The sequence below is a fragment of the Pongo abelii genome, chromosome 6 (genome assembly GCF_028885655.2).
Source record: "Pongo abelii isolate AG06213 chromosome 6, NHGRI_mPonAbe1-v2.0_pri, whole genome shotgun sequence".
Lineage (NCBI taxonomy): Eukaryota > Metazoa > Chordata > Mammalia > Primates > Hominidae > Pongo > Pongo abelii.
Window position 1 is genome coordinate 44,350,756 of NC_071991.2, and position 22,279 is coordinate 44,373,034.

General features: G+C 38.0%; 1 protein-coding gene across 17 annotated transcripts in view; it reads right to left on the reverse strand.

Annotated features, from left to right (window-relative positions):
- Positions 1 to 22,279, reverse strand: part of SUGCT (succinyl-CoA:glutarate-CoA transferase) — a 735,129-nt gene that overhangs the window by 176,539 nt on the left and 536,311 nt on the right. The window contains exon 13 of one of the 17 annotated variants that reach the window (XM_063725730.1): positions 2,046 to 4,052. The exons of the other annotated variants lie outside the window; for them this stretch is intronic. Coding sequence (XP_063581800.1) covers positions 4,032 to 4,052 — 21 coding nt within the window. The 3' untranslated portion in view covers positions 2,046 to 4,031. Of the gene's footprint in view, positions 1 to 2,045; positions 4,053 to 22,279 lie in introns of those variants that run through there. 17 annotated transcript variants of the gene reach the window in all.

Below are 22,279 nucleotides of genomic sequence, written 5' to 3' on the forward strand. Positions count from 1 at the left end.
TGAATTGATCTCTCTATATCTTGCTATTTCATTAAAATGACTTACAGCAAGAATTATGAGAAAGTAGTTTTTAAATAATTAACATATTAAGCATAATATACCTATTAATATAATTAATGTATTGTGCAATAATTAACATAATTAGGCATGGGGAAGAAGTAAGTGCTTAAGAAAGATAATATTTGATTTATAGAGTACATCTAAAGGTAGCTAGAAGGTCTACTTAAGGTTCTAAAATGTTTTATAAATTGTTTTTTGAGCAGAAGTCTACTCATGTCACAAAAATATTCTTGTTCATATATATAATATATTGTGAATACAACAACTTTAAGGCAACAGTCCCAGACAACCAAACTGTAACCATTATGTTTACCATCTTGGCCCATATCCCAAGCTCCACATGTTTTCGTCATCCTTTTTGGACTCAACAATAAGGGCTCAACTATGAAGACTACTTTATGTTACTATTACAAATGCAAAGAGAACAAATCCATTTATGTAAATATGAATTTGAAATTCTTTGTAGTATGGTGATCATATGCATGGATTCTCAGAAAGCAAAAGCCAAATATTAATTTCCCATTCTGTGGAAGTACTTTAGGTTTCTGACATGGGGAACTGATCCTATTAAGTGGTAATTTACAGTGGCTACTTGTTGCTTAAATGTGGAAAATCCATAGGGGTAAGTCATAGGAATTAAGGAAGAGAGTACCCTGAGTAAAATAATATGCACAGCTAATCCTTATGACTCACTCAATATCCTTCCCCCCAGTCCCCCCACCCTTCAATCCATCCACCCCTCCCCCTGCCACTCAATTAAGTGAAACTGTCCAGCCAGTTTGGCCGCTACAAGAATTTGAGTTGGAGCAAACAGACATGGTCTGTTTATAAGAAATGGGCCTTTAGCCATGGTTTCATCTCATTTGCACTAGGATTCTGCTAGAAGATTTTCTGTGTTGGCTATATGGTGCCCTATATACAGTGTGAAGGAAGTACAAGTCAGGAAAGAATTTTGTCCTTATAGAAGATCAGCAGGAGTAGAAAGCCTCTGAAATCTGAGAGGATTATGTTCCATTAAAGTTGCTAAATATTCTCATTGGAAAATTACTCATGATAATCCTCTTTTAGTCTGAAAGTGACGTTCTAAAGAAACTATGGTCTTTCTGCTTTGCTTGGAAATCTATGATTTTCTTAAAAAATTTAGACATAAAAAAGGTAAAAAAGATTGCCTTCGTGATATTTTTATTTTCCCCAGAATTTGGGGGCTCATTGCTTGCTATCCACTGGACACCTAAGCCTTCTCTAGAACAACGAGATGTCTGCTCCACCCAAGGCTACCTTTTCTATTACTTGACAGCCTAAAAATTAGTAAACACACAGGCAAAAACAAAGGGCAATGTGAATTGGAACACGTATTGGTTTGCAGCTTTCTAAACATGTCTTAACTTACTAGAAGCTTTTAAAGAAACTTTAAGTTGGGTCTGCCTCAGAAAAATAAGTCTCTCCCTTTCCTTCCTTCCTTGATAAACTGAACCAGCAATAGTCAATATAAAAACTACCATATTTGCTTCACTCCATAGTCCTTTAAGTTAGCCTTTACAGACATCCATTTCTTTTCAGAATTCAGTAGTGTGATGGGGTAAAGATTTAGAATCTGTACTCTCTCCAAAATTTTTTTAAAAATATGAACAGAGAATTTAAATACTTAATTTTACCTACAAATATGCTACTTCTAATTTAATTTAGTAATTTATATCATGTGCTTGTGTAAATTATTTTTTCTAACTCAAAAAGAATATAATTTCAGTACAAGAAATTTGTAACATGCAGAGAAACATTTTTTAAAAGGGGAAAGTTAGCCCTAACTTTTACACCACAATCTCATTCCAAACACCATTAGTGTTAAGACTTCAGTGTATTTCCTTTGAAATTTTTTATTTTTCATATTGTCTTTAATACAATAGTGACCAACATGTGCTAGAAATTTTGTAACTTATCTTCTTTTAAATATTATATATATATATTTTAGTGGTCTGATGACAATCTGTAATTCAGATAAAACTGCTTAGAGGCTTTGGGAGTTGTTCTTAAATTTTTACTATTACATGGTATCTTAGGGACAAATATAATTTCAAGACAAATAGAAATGCCATGGCAACTATTCCAGTGGCTGGGTACAAGATTTGGATTGTAATTTCTTCGGGCAAACGTGAATTCAGAAGCAAAATTCCTATCATGAAACACTCACTTTAAATCTCTGGTAACAGAGACACCCTTTTCTGAATGTGCTGATCCAGGAATCTGTGTAACAGAGAAAGACTGGGTCTCCAATGGCTTCAACTGCAACATTGTCACATGGAAGAAAGTTGAAGTGTTGGGCCAAGACTGATTGTGCCATGGGAGTCCCGAGGTCTCTGCTTATCAAAGGCCTAATAATTACTGACCATTGCATTAAGAATACTATTGAGATTATAGATTTTTATAAGAGTTTCCAAATTAAGTCTTAACATCTTGAATGTTCAATAAAAACTGTTGAAGGATGAAGAGTTCCAAATTACCAAACTGCTTGCATGGTAAATAAACTGGTGGCTAAAAATATTGGGGGGCCCTGTAATTCCAAATACACACAAAAGAAATGGACAAAAATAAATTATCTCCACCATTTCCAAGTATAGCCACCGCCTCTCCGCTTCAAGCTTGCTCACTCATAGAACCTGGAAGCCTTCAGAGAAGGCTGGTGAAGGAGTTCCTAAGAAGCTTGCCATAAGTCTTCTGAAGTATGTATGGGTGTAGGTGGCACAAATTAAAAATAGAGGCTAGTGCTTGCTTCTCATCTAGAGATTACTGAGGAATTGAGATCTGTTGGATCAGCTCATGCCAATAGGACATGAAGGGGCTATAACGGTACGGTGTTTGTGGGAAGAAAAATTGCGGGTATACCCATTTCAGTTCTCTATGAAATTTTGAGGGTGGAAAGAACTCAGCGGTTCCTCAGCTCCTCATAAAAGAACACAGAGGTTGGAGGGGATATGGGAGCTGTGGGGCCACCAAATGGCCACTAGAAAAAGGTAGAAGGGACTAGACTATCAACTACTGATGCAGCTAAAAAATAATTAATCTGCCACTCTCTGGGAGGGAGCTGTAGTAAAATTGAAAGTCTCCTCAAGAAATCACAACTACTACATCAACAGAGTCCACCAGTGTCAGAGAAAAGGAGACAAAACTCAAAACAAGAATTTCTGCTTAAATGTCTGCTTCCTCCCTGTCCCCTTCTGCCAATGAAGCTAGCCCTTGCTTGGAGAGCAACAATTAGATGTGGTAGGTTGAACACAGTGTTTATTATTCTTCCCTCATAATTCTCCACCAAAATGACAGTAGAGATTTTTTTTTTCAAGAACAAACCTAGAAGGGGAAAGAGAAGAGGAGTAGAAACAACAGATGATGATAGATGGTAACAACATTTTATAGGCTGAAAATGCAGTGGATAAGTGGTAATCAACTTAGAAGATGGGGAAAAAATGAAACTGTGGGTTGGGGGTGGCGGCAGTGAGAAAGAAGCCAGTTCAAACATGTGAATCCTGGGACTGGAGTAACCTGAGGAAAGTGGGTGTGCAGGGTAACAATGAAAACAGGAGCAACGGCTCATCGTTGCTTGAGGTGATTGCCCCTCCCCCAGCTTCTAGAGGTTTTGAATGTAGAAGCTATAGATTTTGTAACACCATCCACAGCTGGGAACGAAAGTGATATTCCATGCAGAAAACCAGACAATTAACTGAAAATTCACATGCCAAATTTGACATTCCCTATCCTCCTTCCCTGACTGAGCTCCTAGAACAAAGACAATCAGGTTTAAACCCCACAGGCAGAGATGTGTAGAGTTTCCCTCTGGAGAACTGAACAGACCAAGAGAATGGATGTGTAGATGCTGATATTTGGGGTCCTTCAATGAAAAAGCCAGCTTACCATCTTATCTGCTTCCACTCAAGAAGCTGTCAGTCGTCAAATCCTGCTCACACATACAAAGCTCCCAGTCAGCTTATCAGTGCCACATTCTGAAATATCAATAGTCAATGCTGTCTTTCTGTGTGTCAAGCACCATTCTAAGCACATTTTAATTTTTATGCCAATTAACTTCTTTATATATATATTAATGTTTTTCATATATACACATAAACTTAATTACTACTTTATACCAGTTTTAGAAGTAAGTACCATTACTATTCTCATTTTTTTAGTAAGGAAAGTAAAGTACATAAAGGCCAAGTAACTTGCTCAAGGTCACAAGCTACTAAGTAGTATGGCCAGTTTCATAGTCTTTCAGTTTTTATCCAGAGCTCATGCTTCTAACCTGTACATCTTACTGCCTCAAACATGACAACAGAGACAAAGTGAGGCAAAAAAGGGAAACAATGGAACAGGAAACCAGGAACCAGAAGAAAAGTATAACCAACTGTACCACATTTACTCAGGTAAAATATTACAATCATAAAAAAATAAAAACAGGATGCTCTTTCATTCAGAGAATGAGAGTGTGAATGCAGACAATTGGATAGATGAGCTATATTACAGAACTAAAAGAGATAGAAAACTAGGATGATCTATCTAGAAAGTAACAACAGATTGAGCTGTGGTGTGAAATTCTCAAAGAATTAATATAAGAAAACTTCCAAATTGCTTGAATTTTTTCAATAGAGATGGGGTCTTGCTATGTTGGCCAGGTTGGTCTCAAACTTCTGACCTCAAGGGATCTTCCCACCTTGGTCGCACAAAGTGCTGAGATTACAGGCATGAGCCACGTGTGCGGCCTGAAACTTATGAGTAAATGAATCAAAGAATAACCAACTAGCACAAGGTTGGACAAAAGATCTACACTAAAACATATTACTGAGAAATAGTCACCAGATATTAAAAGATTATTTTTAAAGTTTCTAGAAGGGAAAAAAATCCACAATCAAAAGATGAAGAATTAGAATGGGATGAGTCATGCAACAGCAACTCTGAAGGTAGAATAGGACTGGCATCTGGCCGATTACCAATCAAAGGTAAAGATGGGATAAAGATGCATGCAAAATCTCCACAAAATTATATCCTATGTATCTTTTTCCAATAGGAAAATAGGGTTCTAGAAAATGGTCCCAAGTTGGTGGTGAGAGGACAATTCAGGAAGCAGTCGAACATCAATGTCTATAGAGAATTAATCCACATCAGAGTGACAGGATAGAGGGCTCCAAGAGGAACGTCTTTAGGTAAATTATAATTTGTAAATTTCTTGATTTTTAAATATTGTATCACACAGTTTTACAACTCCAGTAAAGAATTTAGGTCTGAATTACTAGAACAAACACAGAAAATTAAGCAGTGTATGAATGAAGTCAAATTGTTAAATTCAGGAAAATACTCATAAGGGCCGGGTGTGGTGGCTCAAACCTGTAATCCCAGCACTTTGGGAGGCCAAGGCAGGTGGACCACTTAAGGTCAGGAGTTTGAGACCAGCCTGGCCAACACGTTAAAACCCCATCTCTACTGAAAAAAAATGAAAATAAAAAAATAAACACACAAAAATTATCCAGGCACAATGACTGTAGTCCCAGCTACTTGGGAGGCTAAGAGGGGAGAATTGCTTGAACCCAGGAGGCGGAGGGTGCAGTGAGCCAAGATCACACCACTGCACTCCAGCCTGGGCAACACAGCAGGATTCTGTCTCAACAACAACAACAACCACGAAAACTCATAAAACACTATGTGTCTCAACCATGAGAAACATTTATATACTCACGGTAATGTAAATATTAGCTACTTATTTAACCAAAATAGTGATATAAGATTATATTGGGAAGGGAGAGAGAGAAGCAGGTTGTGAGTTGTGTAGAAAATGGAACAAGACAGCTAAATCCTCATTGTCCATGGAACAGAATAAATGTCTAAAATTCAAAAAATATTAGGAAATAGTATTAATTGTATTATTTAGAAACACAGATATAATTAGCTGAATAAATAACTTTCAGAGTTTTCCAGAGACAAGAATCTGAAGAGGAGAGGTGGCATAAGGTTATGCTGTTTTTCATTATATATCTATCCATATTACTTGTTTCTTCAAACCATATGTATGAATTACTTTGATAAAAATGTTTTAAAAAATTACAAGGAAGGCTTTTTAAAGAGAGGGTAGAGTCTCAGAAATGGAATCTAAGTAAAATGGAATGCCTCTTTGCATCTCTGTCCATTAAACAACACCGTGACTATGGCAGAGAGAATAATGGCTCCCCAAAGATGCTATGTCCTAATCCCTGAAACCTGTGATGTAAATGAATAAGTATGGATGTAATTAAGGTCACAAACCTTGATACGGAGAAATTATCCTGGATTATCCTTTCCTGGCTGCAGGAAGTGAGATGCAATAAGAGAAGGGCTCAACTCACCCTTGCTGATCCTTGAAGATGAAGGAAGGGGCCATGAGCCAAGGAATGCAGCAGGCTTTAGAAGCCAGAGACAGCGTTCTATTGACAACCAGCAAAGAAAACAGGGACCTCAGTCGCACAATCACAAGGATTTGAATTCTGCCAGTAACACACATGATCAAGGAAATGGCTTTTCCCCCAAAGCCTCCAGAAAGGAACACATCTGCCAGCACCTTGATTTTAGCCTGGTGAGACCTATGTGAGACTTCTGACCTACAAAACTGTTAGATAATACATTTGTTTTGTTTAAAGCCATGACATTTCTGGAACTTTGTGATGGCAATAATAGAAAACTAATAATAGACTGCCAAATCCCAGGCCATTTCACGCAGTTACCTACTTAAGTGACAATGTCTGAGAGTGAATGTTGACACTTAATATGCTCAATAAACACATGAACTTAAAATTCACTGCAGAGATTGTCTCATCTTCTCAACATAATTGACAAGGGTCAACTGAGAGTCAAGCAATGGAGTATCCATCTTCCCATCACAGGCTGATCAGTAGTTTTTAGCACAGCCAAGAAGTCTGAAGGTTCCCACAGTGGGAAAGGGAACTTCAAACAACCAAATTTCTTCCACATTCTTCCACTAGAGCCATTTCTCAAATGTGTCCAAGCCAGTGGGATGTGTTTATGATGGAATTTAAATATTTATAAGCACCCAAGATAAAAAAGCACAAGCTCAGATTTCAGAAGTCTGCCCTGAAGAAAGGAAGGGGGTGGTCTTGAGCACAGGTGGAAAAACTAACCTACTCTCACAACCCTCTGAGAAGCGACATTTGCAGAAGTTTCAGGGCTACACAGGCTTTAACAAAAGATGTTGTCCTTCACTTCAACCTGACAGCCAGCAAATCAGGAAAATCGCCCTGATCTCTTTCTTAACTAGAACATCAAAGCCTCTTGGAATTAATTAATAAAGAATGACTGAGAAATTGTCTTTATTAAAATTTCTATTTACAGAAAAAAGTCTAGGGTTACTTTTCTTTTAAGCAGAAAAGTCATCTAAAGTAAATTTTAAAAGGATAATTTACTGATATAAAGTGAGAAAAGTAAATTCACGAATTAAAAAAATGCAAAGGAATCCTATTTCACTACTGACAGGGCACAAGTTCCAAAAGCTGTGAAAGAACAGTAACAAAAATGGAAGTAACCTTTTCCATGTTCACAATACATATGACCTTTCATTTTCAAACACATCTTTTCCTTTGGGAGACACCAAAAATGTAGAATGGAATGAGATAAATATAACTTAGGTCCACATTCACAAAACAGAAAAAGAATAATGACTCTGTTCAAGCTACGTAAATCAAACAAAAAATTAACTCTTCTCCTTCTTCCCAGAGAAAGTAGGTGGATTTTTTGGGGGGGTGGGGAGGGGATGGGAGGGAGTCAGTTTTCTATGAAATCTTAATAGACATAGAAAAAAAACAAAGTGTTTTTCTTACTCTCACACACCAGTAAGTACAATACTTCTGACACCAGATGTGTGGGGATTTCTCCCCATACACCAAGCAATGAGTTCTCTAGTGGACATCAACTGAGTGCTCTGTAATTCTACTCAGTGCTGACATTATCTACCTGGAGACATCAGCAGATCACACGGATTAAAGCTCAGTCCCACAATACTGCCTCCCACTTCAGATGCCAGTCACAAGCCCCAGGTTGTGACCTGTGCTTCTGACTGACTGGCTATAAATCAAGATTCATGGTCCCCCTTCTTGGGTTTGATTAACTTGCTTGAGCAGCTCAGAGAAGTCTGGTAAATACTGCTCGCATTTACTGTTTATTACAAAGGATGCTACAAAGGATACAAATAAGCAGCCAGGTGAAAGAGATGTATAGGGTGGGGAATGGGAGAAGGGACACAGAGCTTCCATGCCCTTTCCAGGCTGAGATGGAGCAGGGACCCCTCTTTTAGGAGCCTGTGGGGGACCCCGAAGCATGGAAATATAGGAAAATCCTGAGCTCCTTCAAGGGAAATTCCAGGCACCTAGCTAGCCTTGAGAAGTAAATAAGCAACTTAATAAGCAAAAAGGTAACAGTAGTCTAAAACAACAGCCAAGGAAGTTAGTCAAAACAATGTTTGATTCTCTGTAGAAACTCAAGATATCTTCACATGCAACCCTGACTTGTTTTTCAGAAACCCAGACCCCCACCAAACAGATCTGCCTGCATGAAAAACTGAGGACTGAACTCTGACCACTGTTCTCTGTTCCAAATTTCTTCCTGAGGGCCTGGAGGAAGTCATGCCCATGAGCTAGAGCTAATATTATTTTCTGCTGATCCTCAATTTTAAACAAAGCTTCATGTCCTGAACCAGCCACAATGAGAAAAGCTTTGAATCCACCTCTGACCTCTGGGTTCCCTACTTCAAGAGGTCCTGCCTTTTGAGGTCAAACCAATGTATATGGTCCATGTTTTGATTTATGAGTTTGCCTGTAACTTGTGCTTTCCTGAAATTTGTGCCTGCCTTAAAAAATCCTTACCTGCAAGTCATTGAGGAGTTCAGGTGAGAAAGAAGCATCAGCTGCCCTGATTTGCCTTGCTTAGAGCTCTGCCAATAAACGCCTTCCTTTCTTTCTTTCTTTCTTTATTTATTTATTATTATTATACTTTAGGTTTTAGGGTACATGTGCACAATGTGCAGGTTAGTTACATATGTATACATGTGCCATGCTGGTGCGCTGCACCCACTAACTCGTCATCTAGCATTAGGTATATCTCCCAATGCTATCCCTCCCCCCTTCCCCCACCCCACAACAGTCCCCAGAGTGTGATGTTCCCCTTCCTGTGTCCATGTGTTCTCATTGTTCAATTCCCACCTATGAGTGAGAATATGTGGTGTTTGGTTTTTTGTTCTTGCAATAGTTTACTGAGAATGATGATTTCCAATTTCATCCATGTCCCTACAAAGGACGTGAACTCATCATTTTTTGTGGCTGCATAATATTCCACGGTGTATATGTGCCACATTTTCTTAATCCAGTCTATCATTGTTGGACATTTGGGTTGGTTCCAAGTCTTTGAATTATTGTGAATAATGCCGCAATAAACATACATGTGCATGTGTCTTTATAGCAGCATGATTTATAGTCCTTTGGGTATATACCCAGTAATGGGATGGCTGGGTCAAATGGAATTTCTAGTTCTAGATCCCTGAGGAATCGCCACACTGACTTCCACAAGGGTTGAACTAGTTTACAGTCCCACCAACAGTGTAAAAGTGTTCCTATTTCTCCACATCCTCTCCAGCACCTGTTGTTTCCTGACTTTTTAATGATTGCCATTCTAACTGGTGTGAGATGGTATCTCATTGTGGTTTTGATTTGCATTTCTCTGATGGCCAGTGATGGTGAGCATTTTTTCACGTGTTTTTTGGCTACATAAATGTCTTCTTTTGAGAAGTGTCTGTTCATGTCCTTTGCCCACTTTTTGATGGGGTTGTTTGTTTTTTTCTTGTAAATTTGTTTGAGTTCATTGTAGATTCTGGATATTAGCCCTTTGTCAGATGAGTAGGTTGAGAAAATTTTCTCCCATTTTGTAGGTTGCCTGTTCACTCTGATGGTAGTTTCTTTTGCTGTGCAGAAGCTCTTTAGTTTAATTAGATCCCATTTGTCAAAATCTCCTTAAGCTGATAAGCAACTTCAGCAAAGTCTCAAGATACAAAATCAATGTACAAAAATCACAAGCATTCTTATACACCAATAACAGACAAACAGAAAGCCAAATCATGAGTGAATTCCCATTCACAATTGCTTCAAAGAGAATAAAATACCTAGGAATCCAACTTACAAGGGATGTGAAGGACCTCTTCAAGGAGAACTACAAACCACTGCTCAACGAAATAAAAGAGGATACAAACAAATGGAAGAACATTCCATGCTCATGGGTAGGAAGAATCAATATCGTGAAAATGGCCATACTGCCCAAGGTAATTTACAGATTCAATGCCATCCCCATCAAGCTACCAATGACTTTCTTCACAGAATTGGAAAAAACTACTTTAAAGTTCATATGGAACCAAAAGAGAGCCCGCATCGCCAAGTCAATCCTAAGCCAAAAGAACAAAGCTGGAGGCATCACACTACCTGACTTCAAACTATACTGCAAGGCTACAGTAACCAAAACAGCATGGTACTGGTACAAATACAGAGATATAGATCAATGGAACAGAACAGAGCCGTCAGAAATAACACCACATATCTACAACTATCTGATCTTTGACAAACCTGAGAAAAACAAGCAATGGGGAAAGGATTCCCTATTTAATAAACAGTGCTGGGAAAACTGGCTAGCCATATGTAGAAAGCTGAAACTGGATCCCTTCCTGACACCTTATACAAAAATCAATTCAAGATGGATTAAAGACTTAAACGTTAGACCTAAAACCATAAAAACCCTAGAAGAAAACCTAGGCATTACCATTCAGGACATAGGCATGGGCAAGGACTTCATGCCTAAAACACCAAAAGCAATGGCAACAAAATGCCTTCCTTTCTACTCCTGCAAAACCTCAGTGTGGTATCTGGTCTTACTGTATGGAGAAAGTGGGCCCTAGTTGGGTTCTATAACAAAGTGTGCCACTCTCCTGGAACCTCTACCCATTAGGCTATCTGAAAACTCATCTGAACCTTGTTTTGGGTTTTTATGGAGGCTTCATTACATGAACATGATTGATTAAATCATTGGGCACTGGTGATTAGCTCAACCTTCAGCACCTCTGCCCTCCCTGGAGCTTGGGGAAGTGGGGCTGAAAGTTCCAACCCCCTAATTAGGCTTTGGTTTTTCTGGTAACCAAACTCATTCTAAACTGTATAGGGGCTGCCAATCACTGCTATCTAATGAGTCATGCTGTCTCATTAGCATAAAAAAGACACACTAATCCCTGGAGATTCCAAGGCTTTTAGGGCTTTCTCTAGAGCAAGACTAAATGTCCTATATATTTCACAATATCACAAACCCCATGGTTCCCAGTATCTGAGGTGTATTATAAATGAGGATCAGGATGTTTTGAAGTTAATATCCCAGAGGAAGTCTTCAGTTGTCCATTGCTAGTGGAAACACGCTCGCACTTACAATTTTGCTCAAGTTTAAAGTGCATGAATTTTCCTAATGTTAAGTGTGGACACGGTGCTTCATCTCATTACTCATGACTGCCCCTAGAGCCTCACCTACTGTACTACTACTTTGGAAGATTGCCAACCCCAGGTAGAATGATCATGACTACATTGGCCACACTTGCCTGATTTGCATATGGTAACTATGGTCACCATAATCAAAGGGTGCATAGAAAATGCAGAATAAGGGATATGTGATTCCCAGTTATAAATTTCAAAATTACCTCCAGACTGGGATTGCACCTATGTAAAATGTGAGATTTTTTTTCCTCCTGTAAAACTTCATGGAACAAGTAGTTACATCCTTGGGTGGGGAGGTGAGTGGAGTATAATTACCTTTTGACAAGAGAATGCACCCTGGGACTTTCAAGGCACGGTCTTCAGGCCTTTTATTTTTCCTTTACTTCTTTTGTGGGTGTGTAATCCTTTCTTAAACATTTTGTCTACATATGGATAGACCTGTGATTTTAAATGGCCTAATGAGCCTCAGAGAGACTTCTAAGTAACACTCATGAATAAGCTAAAGAGAGATTCTCAGATGCTAACATTTATTGTACTGAGATTTTTTTGTTCCTATTTGCTGAATTTTTGCCTCTTTTAAAAAGTTAACACTTACTGAACATAATATATCCTGAATCTTTTGCAGGTGTTAAACAGCTGACTTCGATTTTTTAAAAGAAATCCATCTATTACCAAACCAAAAACTTAAAAACAAGCTCTATTTATTTAGGTGATTCTGACAGTAAATCCTTCCTCCCTATTCTGTCTGAGAAAAAGGATTGCATTTCTCTGCAAAATAAACCTTCTGTGAAGATTAAGATATGACCTCTTGTGGACTTGTTCCTTAAAAAGCTGAAGGGTCCAAAATATGACATTACATTTTCTTTCATCTAACTATTTAATTTAGGATGGAGGGCCATGCATTAGCCACAATGCCTTAAAAAAATCAAATAGCATATCTTTCTATATCGTGACACAAAATGCTGCAGTATGGTAAGTAGCTTTCAGTTAAGGTATTGTGTAGACTGGATATGAAATTCTCATCATGAGAGAATACTGGTATGAATAAGAGGATCAATCACAGGATAGCAAATGAGATCTGGAAAAGGGAGGAGGATTTTAACAAGGACAAACTAAATTTTAGTTCCTGAGTGATTTGGCCTTGGACTCAGGACTCTACCTTCTACATGTAGGCTTTTTTAATCATAAATTTTCCAATGTTAATGGATTATCGCTATTTTATCAACTAGCTCTCTTCTATTGTCCATGCCAGAAAAGGTATTCTCTGCATCCAGCCAGCAGAACAGCAGCAAAGTGGGAAAGGTTGTCTACAGTACTATTTATTATAAATAGAGGCTCTTGACTTCATTCAAGACACTGGCATAAATGAGGGCAGTTGTTTGTGGTAGGATGCAAACTTGCCTAGTCAGAGAGAAGTTGTCATGAGATTGTAGCCTTCTTTAAGATACTGCAGCATAGATCAGTAATGTATCTGCAAGTGTTCATTTTAATGTACACCTTTGAGCTGGTCATCTGTTCTTATCAGGGATACACACTACAGGAATGGTGGGCTAGCATGGAAAAAATCTTAAACAAAAGGCCAACTCCAGATACAGTTTTCACAAGATGGGTTTCAGCTATCTTCAAGATTGATAAACACCAGGGGCTTTGTTCTTTAGCATAATGGATATTAGAAATGCTCCTTTCTTAGTGAATTTAGTGTCAAGATATGTGAACTGGGTAGACATACTACAGAGACGTTTGTACCTTCACATAAAAGAGAATGAGGCATAAGAATATGGGAAGCCCAATGGCCTGAACCCTTCAGAAGGGTGGCCTGGGCTCTCCGAAGTACTCTTATGTCTAGTCTCTGATTTGAATAATTCTTGGTCACCACTATCTTGAACTATAGGTGGCTACCAAAGTCAACCAGAAGTAACTTCAAAATGATGAGCTGAAGTGGCTAAGTTTTCTGTTTATTTATTTATTTGCCACGGGTTTCTTTTGTTTGTTGTTTGCTTTTAATAACACTTCGCAATAGTAGTGAAAGGACTGTTCTAAAAACCCAGGGCAAACAAACCAAATTGGTTACAGTATGAGATTCACTGAATCAAATTACCTATATTTTCTTCATGTAGGAAAAAATATCTGCCCTAAAGCACAAAACTGTATTCAAAATGTTACAGTTCCTTGCCCTTATGTCTCATCTAGATATACTATATGAACAGTTCACTACTGGAAAAACAATTCACACCATTCACTCTACGTTATTATAGTGGAATTTTGCTTATGATTTTGTTAAAAATCACTCAGTGATGTCCGGCTTTTTTTTTTTTTTTTGGGATCCAACAAATTTGCCCAGGAATGGAAAGTAGGAATTGCCATTCACACCCCATTGTGTACTCTTTTCTTTCTTTTGGTGGCTGGTAGTTCAGAGGGATTTTTCTGGTGAAAAAGGGAAGTATGGATAATTGTTTTTTGACAACTAAAAATAGCTTTAGATCAACTATCTTCTTCCTTCATCACATATTCACTCATTCCTGCTCATGGACAGGGAGCATGAAAAGCTGTAAAAATGTTACTATGAGTGCAAAAAACCAACGCCGAGTGAGAGAGGAGATAAAATAGGAGCAGCACCTTAGATCTTTGCTGCTATGGTAGCCATTCTCCACGACGGCAACCAATGATCCTTGCTTCCTACTAGCTATGCCTTTGATGTCCCTCTATATTGAACAGGGATGACCTCTGTGTTCAATAAAATACTGCAGAAGTAAGGATGTCTGACCTCTGAGAACAGGTCATAAAAGGTATTACAGCATCTGCTTTGATATCTTGAATCATTTGCTCTGGAGGAAGCCAGCGGCTGTGCCCTGTGGAGAGGTTTACTGGGGAGAAACTGAAGCTGACCACTAATAGCCAGGTCGAGCTGGCCAGCCATGTCCCTGGGCCACTTTGGAAGCAGCACTTGCAACCACAGTCCAAACCTTCAGATGACTGCAGCCCAGGCCATGTGACAGTCAAGATCACCCAAGGTTGCTTCTGAATTTCAGACCCACAGAAACTGTGAAAAATAAGAAACACTTATTTTGTTTAAAGCCACTACATTTGGGGGTATATTATATAGCAATAGACACAGCTACTAACCCAACGTCATTTCCAACCCCATTCTCTTTTGACTGACTCCTGCTATAGAGATTTTTTAAAAGCAAGATACGAATGGTCTTATTAGCCTCCCTTGTAGCCAGAAGTGGGCATGGAACTCGTTCTGACCAATGAGACATAAACAGGAGTCTACTGAGGAAGCTGTCTTATAAAAGGAGCAGGTAGAAGGAGACTTCATCACACAGCACCTTCCTCCCAGTTTCTGCTATGAACATGATGTCTGGGGCTGAGGTAGCTATCTTACAGCAGGGATGTGACATGCATGAGGGTGAAAAGCTGATGGCAGAGGATTGTGGAGTGAAAACAAGTAAACAGCTCAGGTCCCTTGTAACACTGTTGGGTAAGTAAATTAATGTTGGCAACTTCCTACCACTTTGGTGAGTGATTAAAATAAGCCCTGTTTTTATACCACTGTTAGCTAAGTGTTCTATCACTTGTGGCTGATAGAACTCCTCATTTTTTGAACCAAGAAAGGGTGCTTTAGAGAACAGGCCCTAAAATGTAGAGTTGGCCAAATGAAAGAGATAGGACATCCGGCTGTGAGGTTCCAACCCTTTCTGTTTGGAAACAGGATCACCTTTATTATGCAGTGGTGAAACATTTGTTATAATTGTTGCTTGCTGGGATGCAGGCTGCACAATGATAAAAGCTGTGGTGTTAGAGGTGAATGTAAAAACACTGGTTGGGCCAGCTTATTTTTCCATACATACGTTTCGGAACATTTAGAAAACTCACATGGGAGGTGAATGACTTCTGTGGGCACTTCACGGCATGGCATGTTAGAGTACGACCCTTTATACACCACACACACAAACACACACACACACACACACACGTCATTCTCAAAGCTTTGGGTTTGTATGTTTGGTTTTTATAACAATTTTTGTGTGAAGAAACAAAATAGTAAACTTCAAAACACAAGGGAATAGGCCGGGCGTGGTGGCTCATGCCTGTAAACCCAGCACTTTGGGAGGCCAAAGTGGAAGGATCACCTGAGGTCAGGAGTTCAAGACCAGTCTGGCCAACACGGTGAAACCCCGTCTCTACTAAAAATACAAAAATTAGCCCGGCGTGGTGGTGCGTGCCTGTAATCCCAGCTACTCAGGAGGCTGAGGCAGGAGAATCACTTGAACCCAGGAGGTGGAGGTTGCAGTGAACCAAGATCATGCCACTGCACTCCAGCCCGGGCAACAGAGTGAGGCTCCATCTCAAAAAAAAAAAAAAACACGAGGGATTTTTTTCCTTGTGTCTCTGCTTCGATGAGTAACACCCAAGTAAACATTATGCAGGATCTGGTATATACTTCTCCTATTTAGCCCATGAATTGAAAATATATATTGGCAAAAGATCAAGACGCAAGATCTCATAAAACATATTTCACTTGTTGCCCTGATGATAAAGTAATAATTGTTAGAAAAGTAATAGTAGCCATATTTCAATTCTATACTGTTTCCAAGCATACTCTATATGCTATTTTATCTAAGTTTAACAATAACTCCATGAAGTAAGTTTTTTAATCAGGCCCTTTGCTAGATGAGAAGACTGATGATGCTTACAAAGTAAGCCTAGCACTGTTGAGTCCAGAGCTTTTGCTCATATCATTATGTCTCAATGCCTCCTGTTTCCGGCTCCCACATCTCCCCAACCCCATCCAAATCTAATCAATTACCAGCTACTGTTAATTATATATTTGGTATTACTCACTTTTGTCTGCTTTCCAGATGTGACTAGCCTCAGCCACCTCACTGGTCTCCCTGACTCCTCTCCAATCTGACTGCGGCCACAGACATCTTTCTTGTCTATACTTGTTCATATTTCTCCACTGTTGTTCAAAGAATTACGTCAAAACTCCTTGACATGACACTTCTGAATTGTGTCACTTACCCCTTCCTTGCTTTCCAGCCCCATCTCCCAGCAGTCCTCTCCATTCTGACACCTCTGTCTCCGAACTCTTACTGCTCATTCTGTGTTGATCCATACTGGATGTCTCCTAGTTCCTTATGCTTTTCCAGCTCCAGGCATTTGCAGCCGAAAGCGCCTCTGCATGGAGCAATTTCCCTGACTCTTTTTGCCTAACTCCCATACCTCCTCCATCTTAGACATCACTTCTGACCCCCAACCGTAGCTTAAGTGGCCTCACTAGATGTTTCTTTTAGCACGATGTTCTTCTATTAATCCAGGCCTCAGTGTTGTGCTTTTGTCTCTCTCTGAGCCTAGCATAACTAAACTTGCACAGTTAACTACTCATTCTCCTTCTAAAACATACCACATTTTCTACACATACAAATATATATGCATATACGCAATGTATATTTTATACATATGTGATTACACATTAGAAGATTTGAGAAATTGGTCAGGTGTGGTAGCTCACGCCTGTAACCCCAGCACTTCGGGAGGCCAAGGTGGACGGATCACCTGAGGTCAGGAGTTTGAGACCAGACTGGCCAACATGGAAATCCCATCTCTACTAAAAATATAAAAATTAGCTGGGCATAGTGGCACGTGCCTGTAATCCCAGCTACTTGGGGAGCTGAGGCAGGAGAATTGCTTGAAGCCAAGAGGCGGAGGTTGCAGTGAGCCAAGATCACACCACTACATTCCAGCCCAGGCAACAGAGTGAAACTCTGTATCAAAAAAAAAAAAAAAGATTTTAGAAATACATATATAATATTACATATAATTACCTAACAGGAGGAGAGATTCTCTTTTCAACTCTAGAGTCATACTCTAATTTATATTCTTAATGACCTTACTCCACCTTCTAAGTAGACTAGGTTCAATCGAAAACTACTTTCCTAATATACAACACTCACCTCCACCTTCTGCATCATAGACAGCAGAACTTCTCATCTTTGTCTCCTAAATCACTGACTTGATTTTCTATAGTTCTTTACTATCATTGATATACATTCTAATATTGCTATGTACTTAAACAGAAAACTATTTCTATATCAACCTTTCCCCTAAAAAAAAGACAAAAACAAAAACAAACAAAAAAACCAGACTGTCTGGATTTCTTCATTTCTATTTGTGAACTACAGTCATTTTTATAGATTTCCCAGTTTATTTATTTTACTGTTTTATTTTTCATGGATGAGGCTCTTTTTCGGAAGTGGAGGCACGCACGCCGGGGCCACAATTTTTGGTCCCCGTCCAGGTTCTTTCCTGCTGTGGCTGGTGAGAATTCCTCTGTAGCTGTTAAATGGTTCACAACTGTCTTTGGTTTTCATAACTGTTTTGCCTTTTTAAATGTCTTCATGAGTATTTCATGAGTATTTCAGTAGAGAGCCAGGGAAGGACATTTCATAAAATGTGAATATGATGCCATTTTGAACTGAAATCCCTGCCCATCCTTAAAGGACTTATTTTTCTGCCATTAGTGGCACTAACCAGCTCTATTTCTCTGAAGTGAAGCATCAGATTTGGCAATAAACTGCAATAGGGAGCTTGCACTACAAGGTAATGAAACTTTCCACAGACTGTGTATCCTATAGTAAAAGTCCCCATTTTATGTAGCCACTCCTTTTATAAAATTTATTCTTTCCAGGAAGAAATAGTGCTTGGTACTTTAACAATAACAAACCTGTTCTTTCAAAAAACCAAAGAATGGTCTCCTAGTTTAAGCCTTTTACATTTTTTTCTTGCATAATATGCTTAATCTTTAATCGGATCAATCCTCATTTTAATAGAGCTTTTAAAAGTGTAAAGTCTGTGGCTAGTTTTCATTGTTGTTATTGTTGTAGTGCCTGTTTGTTATTGTTTTAAGTGGCTTTGACAGAAAATGAGTTTGGGTCGTAGAAAAGGTTTCTAGATATCTGGAATATCTTTTAAGGTAGCAAAAACCCTTTGTATAATTGAGGGAAGAATTATTGATCTCCAACAGTACAAAGTCACAATGCGTAAATTTTAGACCACGAAAGACAGAATCGGCTCCAAAGCATAGGCAATTTTGTTTCAAAGACTGGTTTTTGTTCATGAAAAAAATGTAATGCAGTTAGGCCCCTCATATTTATTAAGTGATAGGTGACTATAAAAGAAGTTTATGAATTGTACAGCCTCCATTTGTATGTTGTACTTCAGTCAGAGACATTTTATGGATGGTTATATAATACTCTTCAGCTTTACATAGCGCCCTTAAATAGAACCACAAAACTCCTCACAGAGTTTCATTCATAAATAAATAAAAAAGGAAAAGAAGGCTTTGAGGCAAGATTTAAATAGAGGAAGTGACTCAGTGGTTCAGAGGGAGTTTTGGCAAAGAGATGAAATAGCATCCACAGAAGAAGAAACTAAATGATGAAAGGCCATGGGAAGTTAGAGTCAGAGCAGCAAAGAGAGGAGCAGAGCCCACAGGTGGTTTATAAGAAATACTTAGCACAGAGCAGCATTAGAATCCATGTTGGTGAGAGTCACAGACACATCACTCTACAGAAGATCAAATGAGTGATTAAGGGGCAAAGATGAGAAGTTCTCCTGATACATGGAAGAAAGAAACAAAGAAATGAAAACAACATGAGAAAGAAGATAACAGACGTAGAGGATGGAGATTCCAAATTTTAATCTAAACAAAATAGAATTTTCCAAATAAGAAACAAAGACAAATGGAACAAAACTAGTTATAAGTTATTGAAGAAAATGTTACTGATATTGATAGAGATCTAAATATTGTGGTTTAAAAGTAAACACTGAAATTCTGGAAAACACAAAATAATTTACAGTGGCATATTGCAGGTTGCCAAGGTCTGGGACGGGGTAAGATGGCCTACAAAAGGGCATAAGGGAGCCTGCTTGGGGATTGTGTACCCACCACATTTATCATTTATACATTCATCAAAACTCATCAAATTGTACACACAAAAAGGAGGCATTTGATTGTATGTAAACTACACCTAAATTAAATTAATATTATTGAAATTTTTATTTTGAGATGATTATAGATTCACATGCAGTTGTAAGAAATAATACAGAGCTCCGACATAAACTTTACGCAGTTTCCTTCAAGGGTAACATCTTGTAAAACTATTGTTCAGTCTCACAGTGAGGATGTTGACATTGATAGAGTAAAGATATATTCCATCACCACAGTCCCATAACCACAGGGATCCTTCATGTTGCCCTTTGACACCCACATCCACTTCCTTTCTGTCCCCACGTTCTCCTTAAATACTAGCAACCACTCATCTAGTTTCCATTTCTATAGTTTTGTTATTTCAAGAATGTACATATAAAAGGAATCTTATCATATGTAACCTACTGGGATTGTCTTTTACTCTGGGAATAATTCCCTGGTGATCCATACAAGTCACTGAAAGTATCAATAGTTTGTTTCTTCTTATTACATTCTGTAACTTGTCTTTTCATCTCTTAATAAAGTATCTCGCAGAGGAAAGTTCTTAATTTTGACGAAATTCAATTCACCATTTTTTCCTTTTACAGACTGTGGTCTGATGTCAACTCTTAAGATCTCTTTGGTTAACCCAGATCCTAAAGATATTTCTCCTTAAAATATGTGATGTATTTTGAGTAAATTTTGGTATAGGATGTGAAACTTAGGTTAGGTTTTTTGTTTTGTGTTTTGTATTGCCTATGGATGTCCAATTTCTCCAGCACCATTTGTTAAAAAGGTTCTCTCTCCCTACTGAATTGCTTTTGCACCTTTGTCAAAAATCAATTGGGTATATTTGTGGGGATCTATTTCTGGGTTCTCTCTTCTGTTCACTGATCTATGTGTCTATCTGTTCTCTGTATACAATCTTGTTTACTGTAGCTATAAAATAAGTCTTGAAACAAAGTAGACTAATTCCTACTTTCCTAATCTTCATTTTCAAAATTGTTTAAGCTGGACTGGATCCTTTGCCTCTAAATAAAACATTTAGAATAAGCTTGTTTATGTTTTGCTTGGATTTTGACAGGAATTCCATGAAACTTATATATCAATTTGGAGACATGACACCTTTCCTATGTTATCTTCTAGTTTATGAATACAGTATATCTCCACTTTAAAAGTATATTTGATTCACCAGCATTTGTAGTTTGTAACATACAAGTGCTATATATGTTTTGTTAGGTTTACATCTATTTCATTTTTATCCTTGAGAGAAAGTAAATGGTACTGCATATTTAATTTTGGTGTCCACCTGTACACTGCTAGTATATAGACACACAATTGATTTTGATGTGTTTAACATGCACCCCCTAACTTGTTGAACTCAGTCGTTAGTTCTAGAAGTATTCAGTAAATTATGTCATTTGTAAACAAAGACCATTTTATTTTCTACCTTTCCAATTCACATATCTTTTATTTCCTTTCACTGCCTTGTTGTGGTGGCTAGAACTTCCAGAAATTTGTAGATGCTCTTTTTCAAGTTGATAAAGTTTTCCCTTGTTTATACTTTTTTGAGAGTCTTATAATGAATGAGTGTTTCATTTTTGTCAAATGCTTTTTCTTCATTGACTGACATGATTATATGGTTGTTCATCTTTAGCCTATTAATATGATGGATCCGTGGTGTCCCACAGATTGGAAGACTCAACAGATGAAAAGTGTCAATTCTCTCCAAATTGATATACAGGTTTCACACAATTCCTATCAAAATCTGAGCAAGACATAGACAACATTTGGTTTTCAAGCATTGTAACTTGCACCCTGGAATAAACCCAATTTAGTCATGGTATATAATTATTTTTATATATTGCCAAATTCCATTTGCTAATATTTTAAGTATTTTTGCTTCTATATTCATGATGCATAATGGTCTGTAGCTTTCTTTTGTGTACTGCCTTGTCTGTTCATAAAATGAACTGGAAGTGCTCTGTCCTCTTTTAATTTCTAGAGGTTTGTGTAAAATTGGTGGGGTTTTTTTTTGTTTTTTTTTAACATTGGTAAAATGTTCCCTTGCAATCATCTGGGCTTGAAGGTTTCTTTTGGGAGAGTTTTAAAATTTTGACCTCAATTTTATTAATAATTGTAAGGCTATTTATATTATGTATTTAATATCGAGTGAGTTGTAGTATTTTGCATTTTTGAAAGGAGGCCAATTCCATCTAAGTTGTCAAATTTAAGCCAGGCACAGCCACTCAAGAGGCTGAGGCAGAAGGACTGGTCAAGCCCAGGAGTTTGAGGACGGCTTGAGCAACATGGCGAGACAATGTCTCTAAAACAATTTTTTTTAAATGTCAGATTTATGTGTGTATAGTTGTTCATAGTATATCTTTATTATCCTTCTGATGTCTGCAAGGTTTGTAGTAATATCCTGTTTTATTTCTGACATTAGTATGTTCTTTCTCCTTTTTAAGTTTGTCAGTCTTTGAAAAGGTTTGTCAATTTTATTGGTCTTTTCATAAAACCAGCCCTTTGTTTCCTTGATTTTCTTTCTTGGCTTTCTGTTTTGAATTTCACTGATTTCTGCTTTTACCTTTATTAATACCTTCCTTCTCTTTCTGTTTTATTTTGCTCTGCTTTTTCTAGGTTCTTGAAGTAAGAAAGAGCTTAGATTATTGATATGAGACTTTTCTTCTTCTTTTTTTTTTTTTTTTTT